At 38.6% G+C, this 22249-nt stretch overlaps 1 protein-coding gene across 3 annotated transcripts in view; it reads left to right on the forward strand.

Annotated features, from left to right (window-relative positions):
- Window positions 1-22249, forward strand: part of ITGA9 (integrin subunit alpha 9) — a 5160704-nt gene that overhangs the window by 1937913 nt on the left and 3200542 nt on the right. For all 3 annotated transcript variants that reach the window (XM_044065011.1, XM_044065010.1, XM_044065009.1), the window contains exon 13: window positions 3424-3469. In XM_044065011.1, the coding sequence (XP_043920946.1) occupies window positions 3424-3469 (46 nt within the window). The remainder of the gene's footprint in view (window positions 1-3423; window positions 3470-22249) is intronic.

The raw sequence follows: 22249 nt of genomic DNA on the forward strand, positions 1-22249 counted from the left end.
ATAAGCAAAACTATTTTATATCACATTCTGTTTAGAGAGGGAGATGTTTTTGTACAGGTTAGGTAGGATAATGGATAGCTTTCGAAAGAAGAAAAGTGTGTGGGTGACATAATAACATGTTGATGAGATAGGTTTATGAGAAAGAAAGTATTTACATTTATTCAGTTAGCCTTGGCTATTATATAAGCAGAACCATGAGCCTGATAAATAATGTTTGAGTATTTTTTTTATTGGGTTAAATTGGGAGTAGTTCTAATAGATTAAGGAAGCAGATTCCAGGTTTTTGCTACATGGTTGGAATATAGAGATTCTCATGCAGTGTTTGTAGATTTGGTGATGTGTAATAATAATTTGTTTTTTGAGTAAAACATACCTTTGTTAGAATAAGGTTGTAGCATATTTAGGAAAACAGGAGTTTTCTCAGGCTGATAAAGTAGTTTGTGGGTCATATATCTGACAGAGTCATTTGCAGGGAATTTTTAAAGTCAGGCATATAAAGTGTTTATGTGTATAATGGCTAAAAGAATGGCAAAAGTAATGAGAAAACTGATCGATATGATGAAATGTGGTTTTGTTGAGGAGAGGCAAACATTTGACAACATTATGGTCCAGAAGTAGAATACAAGGAAATACCACCATTGCTGGTGGGTCTTGATGCAAAGGAAGCATTCATCAGAGTAAGCTGGTATTCTATGAGTAAGGCAATGGAAGCATTTGCATTCCCTGACACAATAATAAGGTTAATTAGGAGAATGTATGAGGGATCGGAGGTGAAATTCAAGTGGGGGGGGGTCCTCTCTGAGAGGGTAAGTTTGAACAGAGGAAACACGAATGGGTGTCCTCTTTCCCCTTTGTAATTTGTATTATATTTAGAACCTTAGGCAAAGAATAAAAGGGACTCAGAAATTCAAGGATATAATTGGTATGGTAATCAATAAAAGTTGGGTTTATTTGCAGATGATATTATCTTGTACCTGATAAAACTAGAAAAGGACATCTCAGTCTCATGGAACATTTTGAGACAGTTTCAAGTCTTTTCAAGATACAAAATTAATGAAGATAAAACAAAGGCAATAGCTGTAAACTTTGTCCCCACACAAAAATTGGTTCAGCAGTACTCATATTTATGGGGGCATGATAAAATGGAACACTTAGGAGTATGGGATAAAAAGGATTGTGTTACAGCAGCTAAGGATATGTTGAAACAGACTAAACAAAAGCTAATACAAAAACTGAGAAAGTGGAAGCTCTGTTTTATGCATATGGATAGCAAGATACAAGTAGTGAAAATATTTTTTCATCCCTTTAGTTTTATACACAGGTCAGGCATATTTTTATGAACCAGAGAAACAGTTGTGGTTAGCAGTTAATAAAGAGTTGAAGGATTTTGTCTGGGAGGGAAACCAGGCAAGAGTCAAGGGAGATAAATTGATTCTTCCAATAGAATAAGGTGGTTTGGGATAAATTGATTTGAAGGGATATTTCAGAGCTACACAGTTAAGGCTGCTATACATAGTACAATCAGAAAGCTGTTATTCAAAGTGGATAGGGATGTTGTTGATAAAACATGGGGGGAGCTGATGAAGTACAGTGAGACTGGGTTTTTGGATGCAGATCTATAGTGAGAATAACAATAACCATACAGAATATTATATTCATAAAGCAGTACAAAGTATTCTGAGAATTATACCAACACAGATAGAGAAAGGCAATTGTGCTGATAGGTATAACTGCAGTTAGGGGGACAGAGAATAAGACAAGGGGGCTGGAATTTGCTGGAGAAAACTGGCAAAGGAACCAAGATACTGTGAACAAATAATTATGAATGGAAAGGTAGTAGAATGGGACTGCAGGCTAGAGATTGCCTTCCCTACTGTGGATTGATATCAGAGTACAGGCAAAGAGAAAGCAATCAGGATATCCTAAGTGAAAGACTGTCACTGGTAGGGTTTTTAGTAGAATCTAGAGCAGAAGCTGCTGCTGAAAAAAATGATAATTAGTATGGCATGTACAATATTGCATTATAACTATAGGAGTCAATCAGAGAGGAGACTAGAAAGGATTGGGAAGAGACTGCACAATCAATTCACAAAGAGCTAATGGGGGATATATAGGATTTTGCTGGGAAGTATTTGCATGGGTATTTTTATACCCCAGGTAGACTCCAAACATTGCAAATGTTGGAGGTGTGATGGAGAGAATGAGATAATTGAGAACATATTTTTTGGGAGTATAATGAGTTGGCTAACTTTAAAAATGTCCCTGCCGACTACTCTGTCAGAAATAGTGGGTGAGCAAATAGATATAACTAAGGAAATGATTTTTTGACCTGTGATACAAAATTGGAATTACTTATAGTAAGGCCTTGCTGAGTTTAATTCTGGTGGCTGCCAAAAATGCAATTACTAGAAAATGGAAATCAAAGTCTAAACCAGCCATACAAGAACGAGTGAGTATAGTAACAGTGATACACATACTGAAAATAGGCTGTTTAGAAAAGGGTAGGAGCAAATTACATTGAAAAAATGGGAATTTTGGGAGCAGTAGATGTAGAGTAATGTTTTTGAGGAGGAATGAGGTTTAAGAGAAGCAGGAATTTGTTTAAATGACATGCCTTCTCTGAAGGTTGGGCACCAGTCTGGCAACTTGACACTATAAAAATTCCACTGCCAATCAATCTGCAGACTGATGATCCGCTGTGGCAACCCCTAACCAGGAGAAGCCGAAAGACATTGCTACAGTATGTAATGTTCAACTGACAATGACTTTATCGTAGGTTACATATGACATTTACAACTGAGAATATGTCAATATGGATTGTTTTTATTTATATAAATATATGATTGCCATTTGACATAAGTGATAATTTTTCTTTAAACAAGAAGCATCTTTAGTGAATTATCGTGACCTAATGGTCTCAATTAAATCAAAAAGCCAACTGTTCTAAGTTTCTTCCATAGAGGCAGTCTTACAACAAGCAAAGGTTGTGACTTCATTTTATGAAACGTATGTATAGGCAGTTGTATTGTTCATTTAGATTAAAAGTACTCTTGTCGTAAGAAGGGTCATTCTGAAAGTTGTAACATTATTTACAGAGTTTACGATAGTTAATCGGTCTGGTTAATTTATAAGAAATAGGAGGAGTACATTTTTGTTAAAGTTTCTCTGAATATTGATAGAAATGCATCTTTTTGCTGGTATGTAAATCTGTGTGCCTTTTTAAGTCGATCTTTCTATTAGCTTGTGGTCTTTACTTTGTTATACTGTTTACTTGTTGGTGAGTATATGTACATCTAACTGTTGTGAAATGAAGCTGTTTGTTCTTTATATCTGTTGTCTGATATTTTTACACAGTTTTGCACATATTACTGTTTAATTTGTTTTTGATGCCAGTTTTAACATTCACTCTGCAATTATTTCCAGATATTACAGTTGGGGCATACTTGACAGACACAGTAGTGTTGCTGAGGTAAGCTGTGTGCTTTACTTTTCAGTGGGTACACTTGGTTGTTGAAACAAATTTTTTCATTAAATCCAATGCACTCTTTTCCTGAAAATATTACTTTTGAGTCAGGAGTGGGTTGTGGTCATTTTGCAACAAGTTTCTTATAATGACTACTAACTAGGAATGCCATTTTGTCACTTTGTTTAGAATAATTGACTAGTATTAGTTGATCTTGTTCCCTCCTTCCATTTCACTATTTTCGAGTTAAACTTTTTAAAATCAGCATGTGGTAGTAACACTGTAGACATTTAAAATCATTTTAAATCAATGCTATTATTATTTGAAATTACACTTTAAATCATTACTTGTAAGTATAGCTATGTGATGGAATACATGTTATAGGGAAGTAGATAAAAACTCAGTTGTGCTGAGCTGTAGAATACTGATATGCTATTTGGTTCGCTTGGACTGTGAAAAATACAGGTGATGGTTATCTGTTACAACTTTCAGGGTGGTGTGCCTCAACAGCTATTTTCATTTCTGTAATGTCTCTGGGATATACACTACTGATCTGTGAAAGGAGTAGAGAGACTGTCTGACTGGAATGTTCCATGATGTGTACTTACACCCAAACAAATTGTATTTACAGTGTACCATTTGCTTCTCTCCCACTTTTGTGTCTCACAATACTCGACGTGGAACTATTGCCATCTTCACCAAAGCCATGGTACCCCCCCCCAACTTCCGTTTTAGATATAAAATTAACCTTGTCAGCTCTCAAACCTTGATGAATAGATTGTGATAAGTAACTTCATTCCTGGGCTGTTTTCTCAGGTACTTATAGAAAGAGGGAGAAAACTGTGGGGAATGGGAGTGGTTGGGTTCCAAATGGCCTACTAAATCAGTGCCTAGTACAAACCTGTGAACCTGTAGTAGGGACACTCATGGTGGATGTAAGTATTAAAATGTGAGACTGGAGGTCAGCTATGATGATGACCATCCAGAGGGAAGATAAATGTCATATCAACTGGGAAAGTGATGAGAATAAGACAGTAAGGAAAGTGAACTCTGAATCATTAAGTAAACTTAGGCAGGTTGTTTGAATTATTAGTTTGTGTCAAATACAGATAGGAAGGGAATGTCAAGATAAATAAGAATAGTGGGTTCACAACAAAGCTAAAAATGTTCACAAAGAATCTGTATTGAAAATGATATTTTCCCATGATACTAGGTGGTTATGTCAGGCTAGTACATAGACTTTCTGCTAATGCATCTCCAAATAGGAGGATTAACAGTGGTAGTGACATCATAAAGTCCTCTAAGAATGAGCTGGACAGTTTATTTTTTTCTTTTTAATTTCTCCAAAAGTTTAGAATTTTTAATAGCTTTGACAAAAAGGGACCAGCTTCCAAAGTTATTGTGAGTGGAAATTACTCATAGAAAATGCTGTATTTCATTTATCCTTTTCCTGTGTGTGGCAATATTCCAGTTATGGGTTATGCTGCTTCCTCTGGCATCCCAGTAGCCTGAGGTTTTCCTCAGTGTTCAGTAAATCAGTACTTCCCTAATAAAATGACCTAGACACACTTACTGAAGATAGTCTCAGCTTTGGTTGGGATACTTAACATGATGTTTATGAAGGCATTTGGGATAGTTTATATAATACTATTATCAGGACGAGTCAGAAATGATTGTGGCACTGTGGACAACGATAACTCGGCTAGTACAGTACAAACTATTTTTGGTTCTGACCTGTATCAGTGTAGGAACATACCTGTAATGTCATTACTGTGCTTACAGAATTCATGTTATATTTTATTTCTATACCTGGGCATCATTTATCAGTGCAGTTCATAGGTTCTTAATAGGCAATCAGTCTGTAGATTGTTAAAAGCCTATCCGAAGCCTATTCAAAAGCTCCCTTCTGCCTCAAAGAGGGCAAGACAAGTTAGACTGAGGATAATTAGGGGCTGTCCATCCAATTATCTATGTTTACTTAGAAGGAGTTAGAGATGCTGATCTTCTTGACACATAATGGAAGTTTGTTACAGAGGTGAGGGACATGTTGGGATGTGAATCTATCACACCAACATGCCTTATTTAACTGTTAAGGTATGATTCCTTTAAATGAGGTATTTTGGGGTACCATTTATTTTATGAAGGAATAGGACTTCAACGAGAGTTGGATCTTTTAAGGCTTGAAAGACTAGAGACAGATTCTCACAGAGGAACCTATGAGAGATGGAGTATAGAGAGATGGCTGCCAGTCTATCCTGATAACAAACATTTCTGTGGCCACTGATGATCTTGGTAATGAATCTCTAAGCTGTCTCAAGTTGAGTGATAAGTTTAGACAAATACATGCCAATAGGTGCATTATATTCAATAATGAGTATGATGAGATATGGGTAAAGAGGAATTAAGACTTAGCTGGATGAAGTACAATGCCTTTGGAAATTAGATAAGCCAGATAGAAGGTTTTCCAAATATTTGTGGAGATTTGATCAAATAATAAGAAATTATTAACATCAGTGCCTAGATCTCTTACAGCAATGCCTGATTGGACAACTATGTTACCTGTATAGTGCATGATTTTTTAACAAAATGTACTATGCTACATTTTTATCACATTTAATTGAAGTGTTTGTTTGGCCTGCTTGCTCTGATTATTGCTGATATGTGGCTGCATTTTATTTTGAATTGAAGCTCTTCATTTAAGGTTTAATCACTTCTATTTTGTATCTTATTCTAGTATTATCTTTGTTTTAACTTTTCTGTTCTGTTGGAGTTTTAAGAGTTCTTGGCTAGGGTCACTTAAAAAAGTTACCAAAAAATTCCTTTGCAAACTGTGAATAACACCAGTTAATTAGTGGGGGAAGCTGAGAAACAGCATTGCAAAAAAAAAAAAAAAAAAAAAAAAAAAAGAGGAGGAAACTGGGAGAATCTCTTGGCATATAGAGAGCTGTTTTGGCAATTGACTTTACAAGCAAACAGACACCCAAGTTCAAATGAAGTAATTTCTGTTATTCCAGTTTTAAGATTGACAGCAGCAAAATTATAGTATGTGCATTCTTATACATTATCTAAACATATTATTTAAGTGTTTTAGGACATTGGTTTTATAAAAATGTTTTATAAAAATGTTTATTTTTCAAGTTATTTACACACTTAAATTTTCATATTTTTTGCTTATATTTAACATGTTGGTTTAAATAGTGCTGTATCTTTAAATAAGTTTTGATTGTTTTGTTGAAAAGGCTTTTTATTGGTGGATTTTAAATTTCCGAAAATACACAAGAACACTAGTGACCCCCCCCTTTAGACCCATTGTGTCAGCTGAAGGATCCAAAACAACACCTTTAGCCATATTTGTTGACACAAAAACAAAACATATATGGACAAACAAAGAGGCCATATTGAGGGACTCATGGGATCTATTAAGACAATTAGACCCAGAGCTACCGGACAAAAATACGCTATTTGTGACCATAGATGTGGTGGACTTATTTGGATCAATACCATACGAAGAGGGCATGAAAATGTTTGAAGAGGAAGTATTCAAGGATGATAAAATGACACATGAGGACAAAATAGCGTGCACAGGCTTGATGGACATCGTCCTAAGGAACAACTTTTTGGTCCATCAAGGAGAGTTTTTTCAACAAACCCAGGGAGTTGCAATGGGTGCAGCCTGTGCACCCACATTTGCCAATCTGGTCCTCGCCAACTGGGAGGAAAACTTTGTATTTACATCTGAATACTTCAAATTTTGTAAGTTGTATAAAAGGTTCCTTGACGACATTATTATTCTTTGGATTGGTGATTATGGCAAACTTGAAGAATTTATTTTATATATAGGAGAGACAACAGATTTTTTGAAATTTACATACACTACATCCAATACAAATATTGCTTACCTAGATATAGAAATTATTAAAAACTTGAATTCTATAGAAACTAGAGTGTATAGGAAAGATACGTATGTCAATTCCTTTCTTCATTTTCAAAGTGGACACCCCAACCATTGTAAAAGAAACTTGGTGAAGGGACAGTTCATCAGAGGTTCCAGAATGACCAGCACTGACCATGAATTCAATATAGAATGTGATAGATTAGAACGAATGTTCCTGGATAGAGGATATCCTAACGAATTCATCATGGAACATAGGACTGAGGTGTCCAAAGCTAGAAGTGGAAGGTTCAAACCCATATTAGGACTTAAAGAAGAAATACAAAACCCTTACAAAAACATTCCAGAAAAGAAAGATAACTATCAACAAGCACTCATACTTGAATATAATGCTCTCAACAGTAAAGTAAAAGACTTGTTTCAAAATGAATGGGAAAAGTTTAAAGCCTTCACGGATTTGGAAGGATTACTTGACTTCAACCCAAAGGTGGTGTTTAAGAACTCAACTAATATAAAAAATTTATTAGAAAAAGGGAACTTAGGATACAAAGGTGAAAGGGGTAATCCTGGAAAAATAGGCACATATAAATGTGGAAAATGCAGACAATGTGAATATATAACCAACCAAGAAAAAATTTACTTGGACAGTAGAAATATTTGGTTATATAGTAAAGAATACTTTAACTGTGAGTCTAAGGGATTGGTATACCTTGCAATTTGCAAGGAATGTTCTTCTTACTATGTGGGTAAGACAGAGCGCACCTTGAAAAAGAGGATTTATGAACACACTTATGAAATCAAAAAATGCAAGGAAACCAATGCCCTTTCAAGCACTCACTTGTCTGCAAGGAATATAAATACAAATTTTCTGTTAGATCAAGTTAAAATTGATATAAGAGGTGGTCCTTGGGAGGAAAATATTGGCTTCAAAGAATTGTGGTGGCAATTGGCCCTGGAAGCCAACAGACCCCCAGGTTTAAATGAAAATATTTCCATTCTACCACTTTTAAAGTTAAAAGCTGCTAAAATATAATCTTGCAAACCATAATAAATAAGGTCAGTAGATGGCAGTGTTTCACTGCAAATCGGAAAAAGTAAGGTTATTTTAGAGTATACTTTTTGAACTGTTAAATAAATATAAAAACCTTTGAATGATGCAATTTTAACAAACTAACAAATGAGCATAAATGTTTTTAAACAACAAATATTTATTTTAAGTAAATATTTTAGATAGTGGAACTTCTTAAACAGAATGAATATGAATGTATTATTTAGTAGGTGGCATAATGCTGAATTCAATTTGGATTCTCATTCTAATTAGAAGTGAAACATGATTGGTTAACAACAACATATATTTTTGTATAAAAGCTTTGATTTTAAGAAAGGTATTTTATCTGATGAAGTCTTTTGGACGAAAATGCAATATTGAATAAAGCGTCCATTTTGGTATTACAAGTGAAGTCGTGCATTGAATTCTCCCACTACTTTTTTCTTTTTTGGATTTTAAATGACCACTTAACTTGAGTGTATATATTGCACTAGAAGTTTTATGTCTTTAGTTCTAATGAAGTTCAAGGTGTTTGAACGAAAACACTAAACTGTTGTGTTTTACTTGATGTGGTTTATTAAAGAATTTGGGATTATATCTGTAGACTACTTATTTCTGCTACTGATGTACCGAAGGCAGTGTTTTGTGTTTTAGTAGTACTTGGTTCTACTTTTGTGCCACTTTTTGTTTTTATTACTATACGCAGAGTGACATAATTGAGCTCACTGAATATGTGTCCCGGTCAGGTATGTCCATAGCCTTAACAGAATGATCTCTATTCAAACAGAAAATGATTGACTTTAACAATTGGCTTAGTTTATGGTGTCATTCCAAGGGGATCCAGTGCATGACAGCCTGGGAGGACATGATTGACAGACCACGATGCTTTGCCAGTGATGGCCTTCATCTGTCTTCAGGCTTCTGGCAAAGGATCTTGCCTCCCCCATAGTGCCGTTTTTAGACAAAGTCATGAGCACAAAATTACCAACGTGAAAAATGCTTCTAAATGAACTTTAATGGTCATGCTGCTAAATGCTAGGAGTCTTAGCATGAAACTGCACTCATTGCAAGCAGTCCTTGCCCTGAAGGATGCCGACATTTGTGCAGCCACAGAAACCTGTTTCATAGTTATGGAGAGCACCCCACCCTTACAGGTTACTTTTCCTACCATACTTTCAGACCCCAAATGGTGGGCTACTTTCAATATTTATCAAAGAGATACATACCTCCAGGCAGGTCAAACAGTATGATGCACAGGAGACACTCCAAGTGCAGTTAACTGTTGACAAAACACCTATTCAAATCATAGCCAGCTACAGACCCCCAACCATGATTCAGGACGCCCACTACACCTATCTACACTTACTTGAATCCATCAAGATTAAAGCCTGTACCCTGATCCTGGGTGACTTTAACTACCCAACCATACAGTGGAAGCCTATTCTTGGCCAAACATGAATGCCCAGAGATTCCTTGACTTTGTCAATGCCACTGCATTGGATCAGCTTTCTGACTCCCCCTGAGAGGTGAAAGTATCCTAGACCTGGTACTAACCAACATGAGTAGTCACTGTAGCACCCCTACAGTGTCATCCTCCTTGGTAAGATCTGACCATAAAGCAATCATTTTCTAAGTCACCATCTCCCCTGACCTTCCCCCCTTGTCAGGGTCAAACAAAAAACATTTTCAAAGCTGACTACAATGTACTGAGAACAGGTGTAAGCAGCTTCACAGCCACTGTCCCTTCAGTTGGAACTAGCAGTAATATCCAAGCCTCCACCAAAAAACTATATGAGCACCTATATAGCTGTATGGACTCAGCAATACCTGACAGGAAAAAATTATCTTCCTCAAGGAAGAGTAAACCTGTCTGGTGGACAGCAGCAATAAACACACACTATAATAAAAGGAAAAAATTGATGCCCAGGACCAAGAAGGCACAGGTGCCAAGTTGGAAGCAATCTGTCTTTTGTCTGAACAAGCAAATAAGGTCACTGGTGAAATCGCTAACTTTGAGTTCAGATTGGCCACATCCACTAAGGACAATCACAAGGCATCTTCACATTCATCCACAATCTCAAAGGTAACACCCAAATCTGCTCTGAACTGGTGGTCATGAACACCACATACACAAAAGTCATAGATACAGCCAACCTGCTGACAGACATGTTCAGTGAAAACTTCAACCCCCCCATCAGTAAACCAGGACATCCCCAGTACCTGCCCCCCCTCCCATCATCATCAGGGAGCAGGTCGTTAATTCCCTCTCAAAGGCAAAAAATATAGTCTCCATGGGAACTGACAACATCCCTGGCTGTGTCTCCATTAGCTACCCTTTTCAACCAAAGCCTGAGCACCGGCTTCGTCCTAGCCGAATGTAGGACAGCCACTGTCTTCCCTCTACAGAAAGGTGGAGCATCTACTGATCCAGGCAATTATAGGCCCATCAGCCTAACTAACCTGATCTGCAAGGCCATGGTACACATTATCATGGACCTTATAAAAGGTAAAAAGGCAAAAGCAACCTTTAAAGCTGGAAAACTGCAGCACCAGAAAAACAACAGTTTAGGACAAAAATGTGATATAAAAAAATTGAGAAAGAGGGAGTGTGTAAATATTTGGGAATTGATGAAGGATCAACAATAAAACATGAACAAATGTGAATAAAACTTAGTAAGGAGTACTTTAGAAGACTTAAATTAATCCTGAAAACAGCATTGACATCTAGGAACAAAATCCAAGCTATAAACCAATTTGCTCTTCCTGTCCTAACTTACAGTTTCAGATTGATTGACTGGCACCAAAACGTGTTGGATAGATTAGATAGGAAAACAAAAAGGATGCTTCATGCTCACCAAATGATTTATAAAAATCAGTGCATACCAAGATTATATATCCCCGGTTCTGAAGTAGGGATGGGCCTCCTTGAAACTAATTACATGTTCAGATCTGAAATTGTGGGACTCCACACATATCTGCTGATCACACAAGACCCAAATGTAATGAAAGTTTTTAAACATGAGGAGAATAAATCTAAGATGACTTCCCTGCTTAGAGTAGCAGAAGCATATCGGCATCAAGCAGGACTGGAAATCAAACCACAACTGGATAAAAAACAGGCAGCAACTGAATGTGCCAAAAAACAAAAGGAAGAATGAATATAAGGTGAAGGATCAGATGAGAAGGCAAGAATAGTTGCAAATGTAGAAAACTTGTGGAAGAACCTCATGTTGATTAGGAAGGAATGCAGGAATGGTTAAGGAGAGGTGAATTCAAACCGATGAAAAGTTATTATTGGTGGCAAAAGATATTGGGCTACGTACATGCTGGTTTATAAAGTCCATTAAACATATGGGCGAAACAGACAAATGTATGTTTTGTAAAACAGAATTGGAAACAGTTACACACTTCATTGCTGGTTGCTACATACTAATGGCAGAAGGACTGTATACTGAAAGGCATAATAATGTGGTGAGACTGTTGCACTGGGGATTGTGCAAACATTATGGTATTGAAGTGGCTGAAAAACACTGGCAACATGAGCCACAAAGCATCATAGAAATGAAGTCTACATCACATGGGATCATCCATTACCAACAGTACCAGTCCAAGAGACGAAGACAAAAGTAGCATTGATCATTGAAATCGTCACATCCAGTGACTAAAGTGTCCTGTGTACAGAGTGGACAAAGTCATAAAATACCAGGATTTGCAAGCAGAAATGAAAGCAATGTGGAAGAAAGACACCTGGATAGTTCCAAGAGTAGTAGGAGCAACAGGTCTTATAAAAAAAGAGTCTATAATCCTATTTAGGTATGCTGCCAACACATGTAACTCCATATGACCTGCAGAAAAAGTCATTACTGGACATATTGCATGTGCTGCGAAGAGCACTTTTCGTTGACATCAAAGAGTGAAACAATACTAATTTCATGAACTTTAATCATACTTTGACTAAGGAATGAGGTCCATTCCTGTCATGGTATTAGAAACCCCAAAGGTTTGGAGAATTCAAAAAATGTAGAGACCTTATAAATAAGGACATTGGCAACCTCCAAATGCTTGACCCCACACAGTTTAGTTTTGTCAAAGGGAGATCATGGCTGTTAAACTTGGTCAACATCTTCGAAACAGTCACCAAAGCCATGGATGAGGGGAAGACAGTGTACACTTCCTACCTTGACCTAGCCAAAGCCTTTGACACTATTCCCCACTCAGGCATAATAGATAAACTGTTTCAGTTAGGCATCAACCCTTTTGTTACTAGAAGGATAGCTAACTGGCTCACTGATAGAACACACTCAGTCAAAATAGGGAAGCCACCTCTAGTAGTAGACCTGTAACAAGCAGTGTACCTCAAGGATCAGGCTTGGAGTCTCTACTGTTTGGGATATACTTTTCTGAGGTGCAAGTCAAAACCAGTGGCCTGTGGCTGACAAGTCTGCAGATGACTGCAAGCTGGGCGCTATCTTAAATTCCCCTAGTGATGTGAACACACTCCAAGAGGGCCTTACCCAAATTAATGAATGGTACCATAAGCATGGCATCAAACTAAATGCCAAGAAATGCATCATTATTCTCTTTGAGAAAATGGTGTCCCCACTAATTATTACAATAATAACGTACTAAGCAAGCAGTCAGTCGTGAGGGACTTGGACAGGTTGGTAGCAACCTGACTTTTGACCACCATGTTGCCTCCTTTGTACAGAAGGCTTTCCACATGACCCACCTCATAAGGGTATTTCATCCAGGAACAAGGAGGTCATATCATCCCTATACTCATCCCTTATCAGACCCATTATCGAGTACAATGCCCCCTTCGGCATTTACCTTGCCAAGCACATGCAGCAGCTAGAAAGACCACAGAGGTTCCTCCCCAGGAAAATCCAGGGTCTCAAACACCTATCCTATACAGATAGGCTAAAAGCCCTGTCCCTCTACTCAATCTCCAACAGACTGTTCAGAGGTGACCTGTGTCTGGCATACAAGGCCATCTCAGACCCAGCCTTGATGGAGTTGCTACATATCTGCAAGTCAAACCCCACTCGTGCAACCGACATGCAAGCCTCAACCTGGTCTGTGACATTAATATGACTTGGCAGGATAGATTTGTGTCTCAAAGACTCCCCCATCTGTGGAATAGACTCCCTCTCCATGCCAAGCAGAGCACCTCACTAGCCCTCTTTAAGAGGAACTTGGATGACTGAATGGGAAATAGAAAATGCACCCCTAGGAATCCCACCTGTGTCCCTGCTGGACAGGGGAAACAGGTGCTGACTTTGTGGGAACATGGACTGAATTCTTGGCTAGGCTGATAAGGGCCTCCAGGGCAATAGCCTAGTATCATCCTATGAAGCTGTTTAGTTTGTGACCATTGAACTTGCACAAGTTGTTAATGTAGTGTAATCCATGTTGGAGCAATTGTGAGTCAGTAGAAGATCAAATAATACTCAATTTACAGTTATCTGCAAACTTTGGTAACAGTAGGCCAGGAGTCATAGTCTACAGGACTGAGAAACAGATGTCAAGTAAGAGAAGGCCTAAGACTGAGCTTTATAGCATACCATTGGTTGTGTTTTTTCTTTCTAAAGTGGCACCTGGTCCATGACTCTAACCACATGGGTTCTGTCAGCTCGCCAGTTAACTATCTGCTGTACAACATAAGATTAATATTTACATTTACAAGCCTGTCAGTAATGGGGAATAGTGTCAAAGGCCTTGGCCATGTCCAATATGCTGTATGTACTGCATAACTAATATCCATTTCTTTGGTTACTTTTTCAAATTAATGAGGTTAAAGAGTCATGATCTTCAAGCTGAGCTAATGAGGGTTCAGGGTTAAGATATTTGTCCAGATTAATGAAGTCCAAGCTAATACACTTCATAGCTTTACATATGTGGCTAGTGAGATTAATAGGTCTATAGTCACCAATGTCGGTGGTTAGGCTGCCTTTGTTTAATAGTATTAAAGTGTCTGTTTCCCAGGCTTCTGAGATGTATCCACTGAACAGGCTTCAATTAAAGAAGTTAAGTAGGGGATCATATAGGCTGTATTCGGTAATGTTAATCAGGCAACCTGGTGTATTATCAGGACCCATGGAAGAGGTGCTGTTAGCTTTTGAGAGGGCTGAGAGATCTTGTTACACGGTACTTAAAAGGCATGGCTGGGATTGTGGAACCTATGGAATAATAAGTGTGGCTGGAGTAAAATTTGCACTGAATTACTCAGCTAGGGTATTAGCTGTTAGCTTTGTGTTAGAGTATGCAAGATTATTGTGGACTAGCCCCAAACATTGTGTTTTATATCTTAATTTCCTACATTTATAGTTAGTTTTGGTTTGTGTCTATTTTAAGCTTATTCAGCCTTGAGCTGATAATGTTTCCTTCAGCTCTTTAGTAGTCTGCTTAAGTGTGCTCTTAAGGTACGTAAAATAAGATCGCTTATAAGCATTAAGCAATTTCTTTCTCTTGCTATATAATTTATGTCTATGGGTATTCCATCATCAGAATTTGCATTTAACTTTTTTATTATATTCGTTGTGGAGAGGGACTGCTATATTAACACAGCTATTTAAACTGAGAGTAAAAGTCAAAAGCATAGTCAACATCTTTAGCAATGGGATCCTGCAGAGGATGAGTAGAGCTGAATTTATTTACATCATCAAGTAATTGAAAAAAAACTCTTTTGGGACATCCTTAAACAAAGAAGTATTTATAAGGGAAGTACTAGCAGTTTTGATTTAACAGAGCAGGATGACAGATAAGGAGATGTGTAAGAAGTAGCCATATTTGTGAGAAGTACATTAAAGGTAATGGGGCCTCTCACATGAGTTTTAAATACTGGTAAAAAAGAGCATTTATCATACCAATGAAGTGTTAGAAATGTCAACTATTAGCAAGGTAGGTCAGTCAGTTTATTGATAGAAGAAATTCCATTGTGTATGGTGATTTGTACATACTATATTTTTGCTATTACCTTAGAAGTTTTTATACCTTAACTGTATGTGATAATAGGTAGTAACTATCAGAACCTTACTAATAAATAAACACAATTAGTAAGCAAATAAATAAGTTATTTTTATTTTTATTTATTTATTTTTTTAATCTCTATTAAATCATCACATTTTAAATTGTAACATGGACTTGCATACATAAATAGTAAAGAGTCTAGCTGTAATTACAGATGTCCTTTCATATCACTGTTGCAGTATTCTTTAGCTAAGGGATCTCCTGTCAAGAATAGCCCAACATCCAGCCAGCATACCAAAGCCTTTAGTTCTTATAGGCATCGTATGTCACAGATATATGCTACCCATGGAAGGTGTAGGGCATAAAGTTGAAGTATGGATGCACACACTCAGAACTTCTTTGCTACCAGTCCAAACACCATCATTGTACATCAGTCTGAATGCATATTTGCTGTACTGGTTACCAAGATGTGTTTTCAGTAAGTCCCCCCTTAGGCATTTCTTCTGTTTTTTTTCCTATTTTTAGTGATTATTGTGTTCATATCAACCAGAAAACAAAAATGTTGGTGTGGGAGGCAGATCCCCCATAAAGAGAATCATGACCAGTGTCTTTTCTATTTGGGTGTTTTCTACAATCATAGACAGTGCTGTGTCTGTCAGGTGTTTGTGCCTAAGGCCCTATGTAGTCATCTCTCCTCCTTGTCTATTTACCTAGAAAACCAGTGTCTTAAGTTGTTGGCTCAGGGTGCTATGGTGGAATCTTTCCATCCCAAGGGTAAGCCATCTGCCAAGAAAAAGGCCAAAACAAGTTAGGCCTGATCCAGCTGCCATCCTGCCTCCCTCAAATATTTCTCTTGAGACTGGGGAAAGCCTGGAAGACCATCCAGTGGTTGCTTCAGATTTTTCTGCCATGACCCGTCGAAGGCCAACATGGATCTCCCACATCCCTGGAAACTTTTCAGACATCTGTTCCTATTGCTGAGGGGGAACCTTGGCTAATTATATCTAAAGAACCAAGGGGGATTCCTCAGATCTTAATTAGGTTGGAGATTCCTACATCCATTACTGAGTCTCACCAGACGTTTGACCCTCCGATGGTGTTTCATCTCTCAGGAAAAGAAACAAAAAAATAAATTGTATTTCCCTTGCTATTAAGGATTCCCATCATGAATGACAGGATTTATTTAGTGCTTTGATGGCCTTGAAGCCTCATTAAGGGGGTGTCTGTGCCTGTTCCTTCCTGGTTTTCCACTCTACTCAAAAGACCTAAGGAAATGGTTTCCTCAGACAAGGACCTGGAATCAGGAGAAGAATCCCTGGCTTACACTTTATAAATGTCTTCCCTCTTGGACTACGGTGGAGGACTCTATTAGTGGAGGAACTCTCTTTTGGGGATACTACTGCTTGTATGATGTAATATTTTAAGTGGGATTGTTCTCAAGTCTCTCACATTCAGAAAAGATATTATGCGCGCCTACAGATGTAGCCTCCTAAGCCATTCACTGTTCTTCTTTTTCTGGCTGCTCTTCTAGATGCTTTCTCAGCAGCTTTTGTGGCCCCTAACTCTCAAATCCCTACACCTCAGAAGCCTGATTGATTATGTAAAGTTCCTGAGGAGTGTAAAATTCTTTATAAATGCCCTTCTGTGGTGTCAGTCACGTCTGACAAGCTGTTCAAGTTATTGCCCTCTACCAAACTATTATCTTCTGACAAGGATAGTAGGTCTATGAAAAGCTGAGCAAAAAAGTGTACAGTGCAGCCACATTATCATTTAGGCTTATTTGTTACCAGACTCGTATGACTATGTTTTGGTCCTAATTTCTCAGTTTTCCAAGGAGGTTTCTGAGGTTCCTGATTCTGAGGGGAAAAATTCAGTCCTTCCCTGTTGGGCTGTACTTCCCAAAGTTGCCTGTCACTCTCAAATCCCACTATGATTCACCTGATGTTTTCTTCAAGGATGTTGCCTTTGGTTTGGTTATAAAGCATTATTCTTGGCTTCATTTTCCGGCCTTACTTGATGACATGAAGGTCAAACTTTTGGCTGCTCCCTTGGATAATGAAAGTCTTTTTGGTCTACTGCTGATGAGCTTTTTAAGTCTGTCTAGGACAAGAGTAAAGCCTTACAGGAGTCGAAACATATTTTTGTTTCTACTATTCCAATCGTTAGAGGAACTGTCCCTTTAAGTGTGCATTTGTTCATAGGCAATCTCGCCAACTAAAGCAAGAAGTGTTCTAGGCTTGTGTCTCCTGCTAAGTCTACTCTAAGACTTCTGCCACCCAGAAATCTGCTTTCCAGGACAAGCCAGTACTATTAGACAGTTTGCTTCCCCTTTCCCATGGCCAGGTTACCTTGTCCTTCTGTCTTTCCCGTCTCTCCCAAACTGTTTAAGAATCACTTCAAACTCTTGGGTTCTGTCCATTATGCACCAGGGATATTTTATGGTTTGAACATTTCTTCCTCCCTTTTTAGACATTCCTCAACCTCCTCTGAAACATCTTTCTCATTGCCCAGAGGTGCTTCAACCTCTTTTAGCTCAAGGCACCATTCAAGCCATGCCTCCTGCCCAGGCAGGGAAGGGTTTTTAATCCAGAATGTTTTTGGTCCCATGAAAAGAGGGCCCCGGTTTCCTTGGTCACTCTAAATTGGCCCTAGGTGTTAGTGTGTGCATGTTGTTGGGTGCCAGTCTGGCAACTCGACACCGTAAAACTCCACTGCCAATCATGAGCAGACAGGTGATCTGCTGTGGCGACTCCTAACCAGGAAAAAAAAGCCGAAAGAAGAAGAAAAGAGGGCAGACTTAGACCAGTTATGGATCTTTATCAACTGTACAGCTTTTTCAAGATTCCTTCCTTTCAGATGATATCTATACAATTATTATTCCCTATCCTTATACCCCAAGCCTTTCTGATATTCCTGGATCTCAAGGATGCATACCTTCACATCCTCATCTAGCCCTTTTTCTGGAAATTTTTGTTTCTCTGTTTCTTTCTTACATGTTCAGTTCTCTGCTTTGCCCTTTGGCCTTTCTACTGCCCCAAGGGTATTCACCAAGTTGCTTGCTCCTGTCATTGTATTTTGCAGGATTTGAGGTATTCAGATCTTTCCCTGTCTAGATGATCTTCTCATTCAAGCTCCTTTCCCAACACTCTACTTCTGGATCTTCAGTTTGCTATTTCTATTCCACTCTGGACTGGAGCTCACCATAAACCTCCAGAAATCAGCTTGGATGCCTTCCCAGGATCATATTGTCCTTGCCTGCAGACTTCAGATAGTACCCATGCTGGCATTTCTGCCTTCCCCTAAGGTCCTGTTTCTAATTATCTTTTCCAATCTCTTATTCCGTTGGCATCTGCTACAGCTGGGGAATTCCTCAGGATTCTTAGGTTCATGGCTTCCACCATTCCAAAGCTCCCTCTTTCCAGGCTCCACATGGGAAAGCTTCAGTAGTACCTCATCTCAGTGTGGCTTCAACATTGTCACACCTCAGACTTCCTGGTATCCTTCCTTCCTTGTCTCAAGCTTGAGCTTCAGTGATGTATTTATCAACTTTCTTTCAACATGGGCTTTCCTTTCCAAGCTCCAGTCCCAACTTGGGACTGCTTTACAGATGTATCAGACAAGGGGTGGGGTGCCTCCTGTGGCCTCCTCAAGGTTCAAGGTCTCTGGCCTCTTTATCTGAGGTCAGACCATATCAGTACAAATAATTTGAGGACTCTGATTCTGGCTCTTCAAACTTTTCAATCCCTCCTTCATCCCAGGTCCCTCTAAAGTTTCACAGACAATACCACAGTGATGTGGTATGTCAACAAGCAATGGGGGCACAAGTTCCTATCATCTTTGCAGGCTAGCTTTTCAGGTCTGGGATCTAGCTGTCCAGGATCAAGCAACTCTTCAGGCAGTTTACATTCCCTCTGTGCACAATTTAGTGGCAGACCTTTTGACCAGGTCCAGCACACAAGCTCAGAAATAGATACTTCGCAAAGATGTGTTCCTAGACATTGTCCACTGTTGGGGTATTCTTTAGGTAGATCTTTTGCTTCCACTCTAAACAGATCACTTTGTCTATTCTGTTGCAGAGTCCCATGTCCTCTAGATTGGAAAGTGGACACCCTGTCTTTTCCTTGGAAGGAGTTGTTTCTGTACACCTTCCCTCCCTTTCCTCTTGTTACTTTGAGTCTTGCACAAGATAAGGCAGGAATATCCCAAAATCTTGCTTGTGACTCCCTTTTGGCTCAGACAGTATTGGCTCCCCCTTCTTTCTCAACTGGCCAGAAGCAATCACCACAAGTTACCTCACAAGGTGGATCTTCTCACACAAGACAATGGGACTCTCACTTGTTTACTCTTCAAATGATGCTGTGAGTGATAGAGTTTTGATCCCTTTCAGGCACCTCTTTTCTGAGAATACACTTTAGTTTTTGCAGGATAACAGGAATTCCACTACCAGGAAATCATGTATGTCCAGATACAAGCAATTTTCTCTGTGGTTTCTCTTTTGCCATCAGGATCCCCAATCTGTGGAGGTTTCTCTGGTTTTCTCTTATTTGTGTGAGCTGCTCCATACTGGGTTGGCATATTTTTCAGTTAAAGCTCACCTGTCAGCAATTTCTGCTTGTCTGCCCTTAAGTTCTCCATTGGCCTCTAGGTTTGAAGTCAAACAATTTCTTAAAGGCATCCTTATCAAGCCTGCAAGGAAGCCTATTCCACCTTCCTCGGATCTCAATTTTGTACTTGAAAGTGTGACTCAGGCTCCTTTTGAGCCTGCTTCTTCAGCTTCCCTACAACATTGTACTTGGAAGCATGTTCTTCTTTTGGGTCTCACATTAGCCAAGAGAATCTCTGATCTTCAAGCTCTCATGGTCATTCTCCATTTCTTAATTTTCCACAGAGAAAATCACATGCACTGTTCATGGTTATTCTTCTGTTATGCCTAAGTTGGTCAATGAGTTGTTTCTTTATCAGTCCATTCATCTTCCTTATGTTTTTCCTTCTCCACAGTCTGCCGGTAAGAAGGTTCTTCACACCTTGAATCTGCATAGACAACTCAGATAATATTTGGACCAAACTAAAGTTATTTGCAAATGTAAGCAGATTTGTTTCCTTTTATCCCAGGATTTTGGGTGTGGCTGTTAATAAGCAAACCCTCTTCTCCTGGACTTCTAAGGCCATTTCTTTTTGTTGTTGTTTTCATGGAAAATGTCTTTCCTCATCAGTAAATTCACATTCTACCAGGGCAGATACCTCCTTTGGTGCTTTTTCAAACAATTCCATCCTTGGGGCTGTTACTTGGTCCTCTACTCATACTTGCACTAAGCATTACGAGTTGGATGTGCTTATTGCCAGGGCTGTCCTGCATGGGTTTCTAGATGGCTCTTGTGTGCCGTTCTCCTCCCATGCTTCCTCTTAAGCTCTTATATTCTCCCTTAGGTAGAAAAAAGTACTGCAACAGCGATATGGAAAGACAGAGTATAGTTGTGGAAAATCTTACCATAACATTAGATGTCCTTCTCTGCACTGCTGCAGTATTTGCTCCCTTGCTCCTACCACGTTTGCTCTAGCCCTAACCTTGTCCTTTTCTTGCCCTCTTCACTGAGGGTCTTGTATCCTTTTCCTCCCCCTGGATGCATATGTTTTCCTTGTTGCTAAGGGCATTCTGTTATTCCTAAGCGTGTGCATCCATACATCACCTTTATGCTCTACACCTTGTGTGGGGGTGCATACTTGTGATGTATGATGACTATAAGAACTAAAGGCTTTTGTATACTAACCAGGCATTAGGCCTTTCTCGGCAGGAGATCCCTTAAGTAAAGAATACTGCAACAGTGAAGAGAAAGACATCTAATGTTATGGTAAGATTTTATACAACTGCACTCTTCTGTTCTCTCATGCAGTATACATGATTAGATTTTTTTAACAATTTTCATGCACTCCATCTTTACAAAAATGCTCAACTCTTGCATTCCATTATTTATTTTATTTTTAGTTATCCTGACTGTTTTAGCCCCATTTGGCTAGTGGCCTCCTATCAGATGATACTCAAAGTGGTATTTTTACTACTACTAGGGGAAATTTGACCAGTGCTTCAGGGAACTTTTCGTACTCTGTGGAGCTGCTAGCTTGCACTAGAAAACTCCTACAGCAATATAGAAGGGGCCTAAAGGAAGCAGTAGTAAGGAGGAAGAGGAGAGAAAAGCTATGGAAAGTTTGGAAGTGAAAATGAGAATTTGGCAAAACATTTGTTCAATGTGGAACTTCAGAATGTAAACAACGAATCCTGTGTGGTGGATTTTGCAAATGAACAGCATTTAGCTGTTTCCATGACAGAATAAGTAAGTGAGTCTGTTGAAATGTTGCTGATAACAGAACTGGCATCAAGAGGGCTTACATATGAAGATCTGTTAAAAATAGTTCAGCCGTTTCATGAGGTTTGATGGCTTAGGATGGTAATGTGGAAAAAGGACCAGTTGATGTGGAAGGAGGGAATGCACCGGTTAAAACTGACCAAACAGTGACAGAAAGTAAAAGAGGAAAGCAGCAACAAACTGAGACAGGTTCTATTTTTTGACAATAATGCAGCAACTAAAACATATGTAGCAGTGATAGCATGCAAAAAAAGGAGATCCGTAACAAACTCTAAGCAAAACTGTTTTTTTTTTTTTAAAAGAGAAAGCCAACTGTGTGAATAAGAAAAAAAAAAAGACACTGTAATAGACATTATGCATGGGCCTGTTTGGTAACTGTTCATGGTTTTAAGGTTGAAGACATTTGGTATTTTGTGCATATTAGGTCAGAGACTTTTTGTAATTTAACATCTGAAACTGAAGGACTAGTGATAAGATTTCTGGAACTGTGTAAATAGGAGGTTTATCAATGCAGC

Source organism: Protopterus annectens, chromosome 3.part0, assembly GCF_019279795.1.
Source record: "Protopterus annectens isolate FY-2018-M chromosome 3.part0, PAN1.0, whole genome shotgun sequence".
In the NCBI taxonomy this organism is placed as follows: Eukaryota; Metazoa; Chordata; order Ceratodontiformes; family Protopteridae; genus Protopterus; species Protopterus annectens.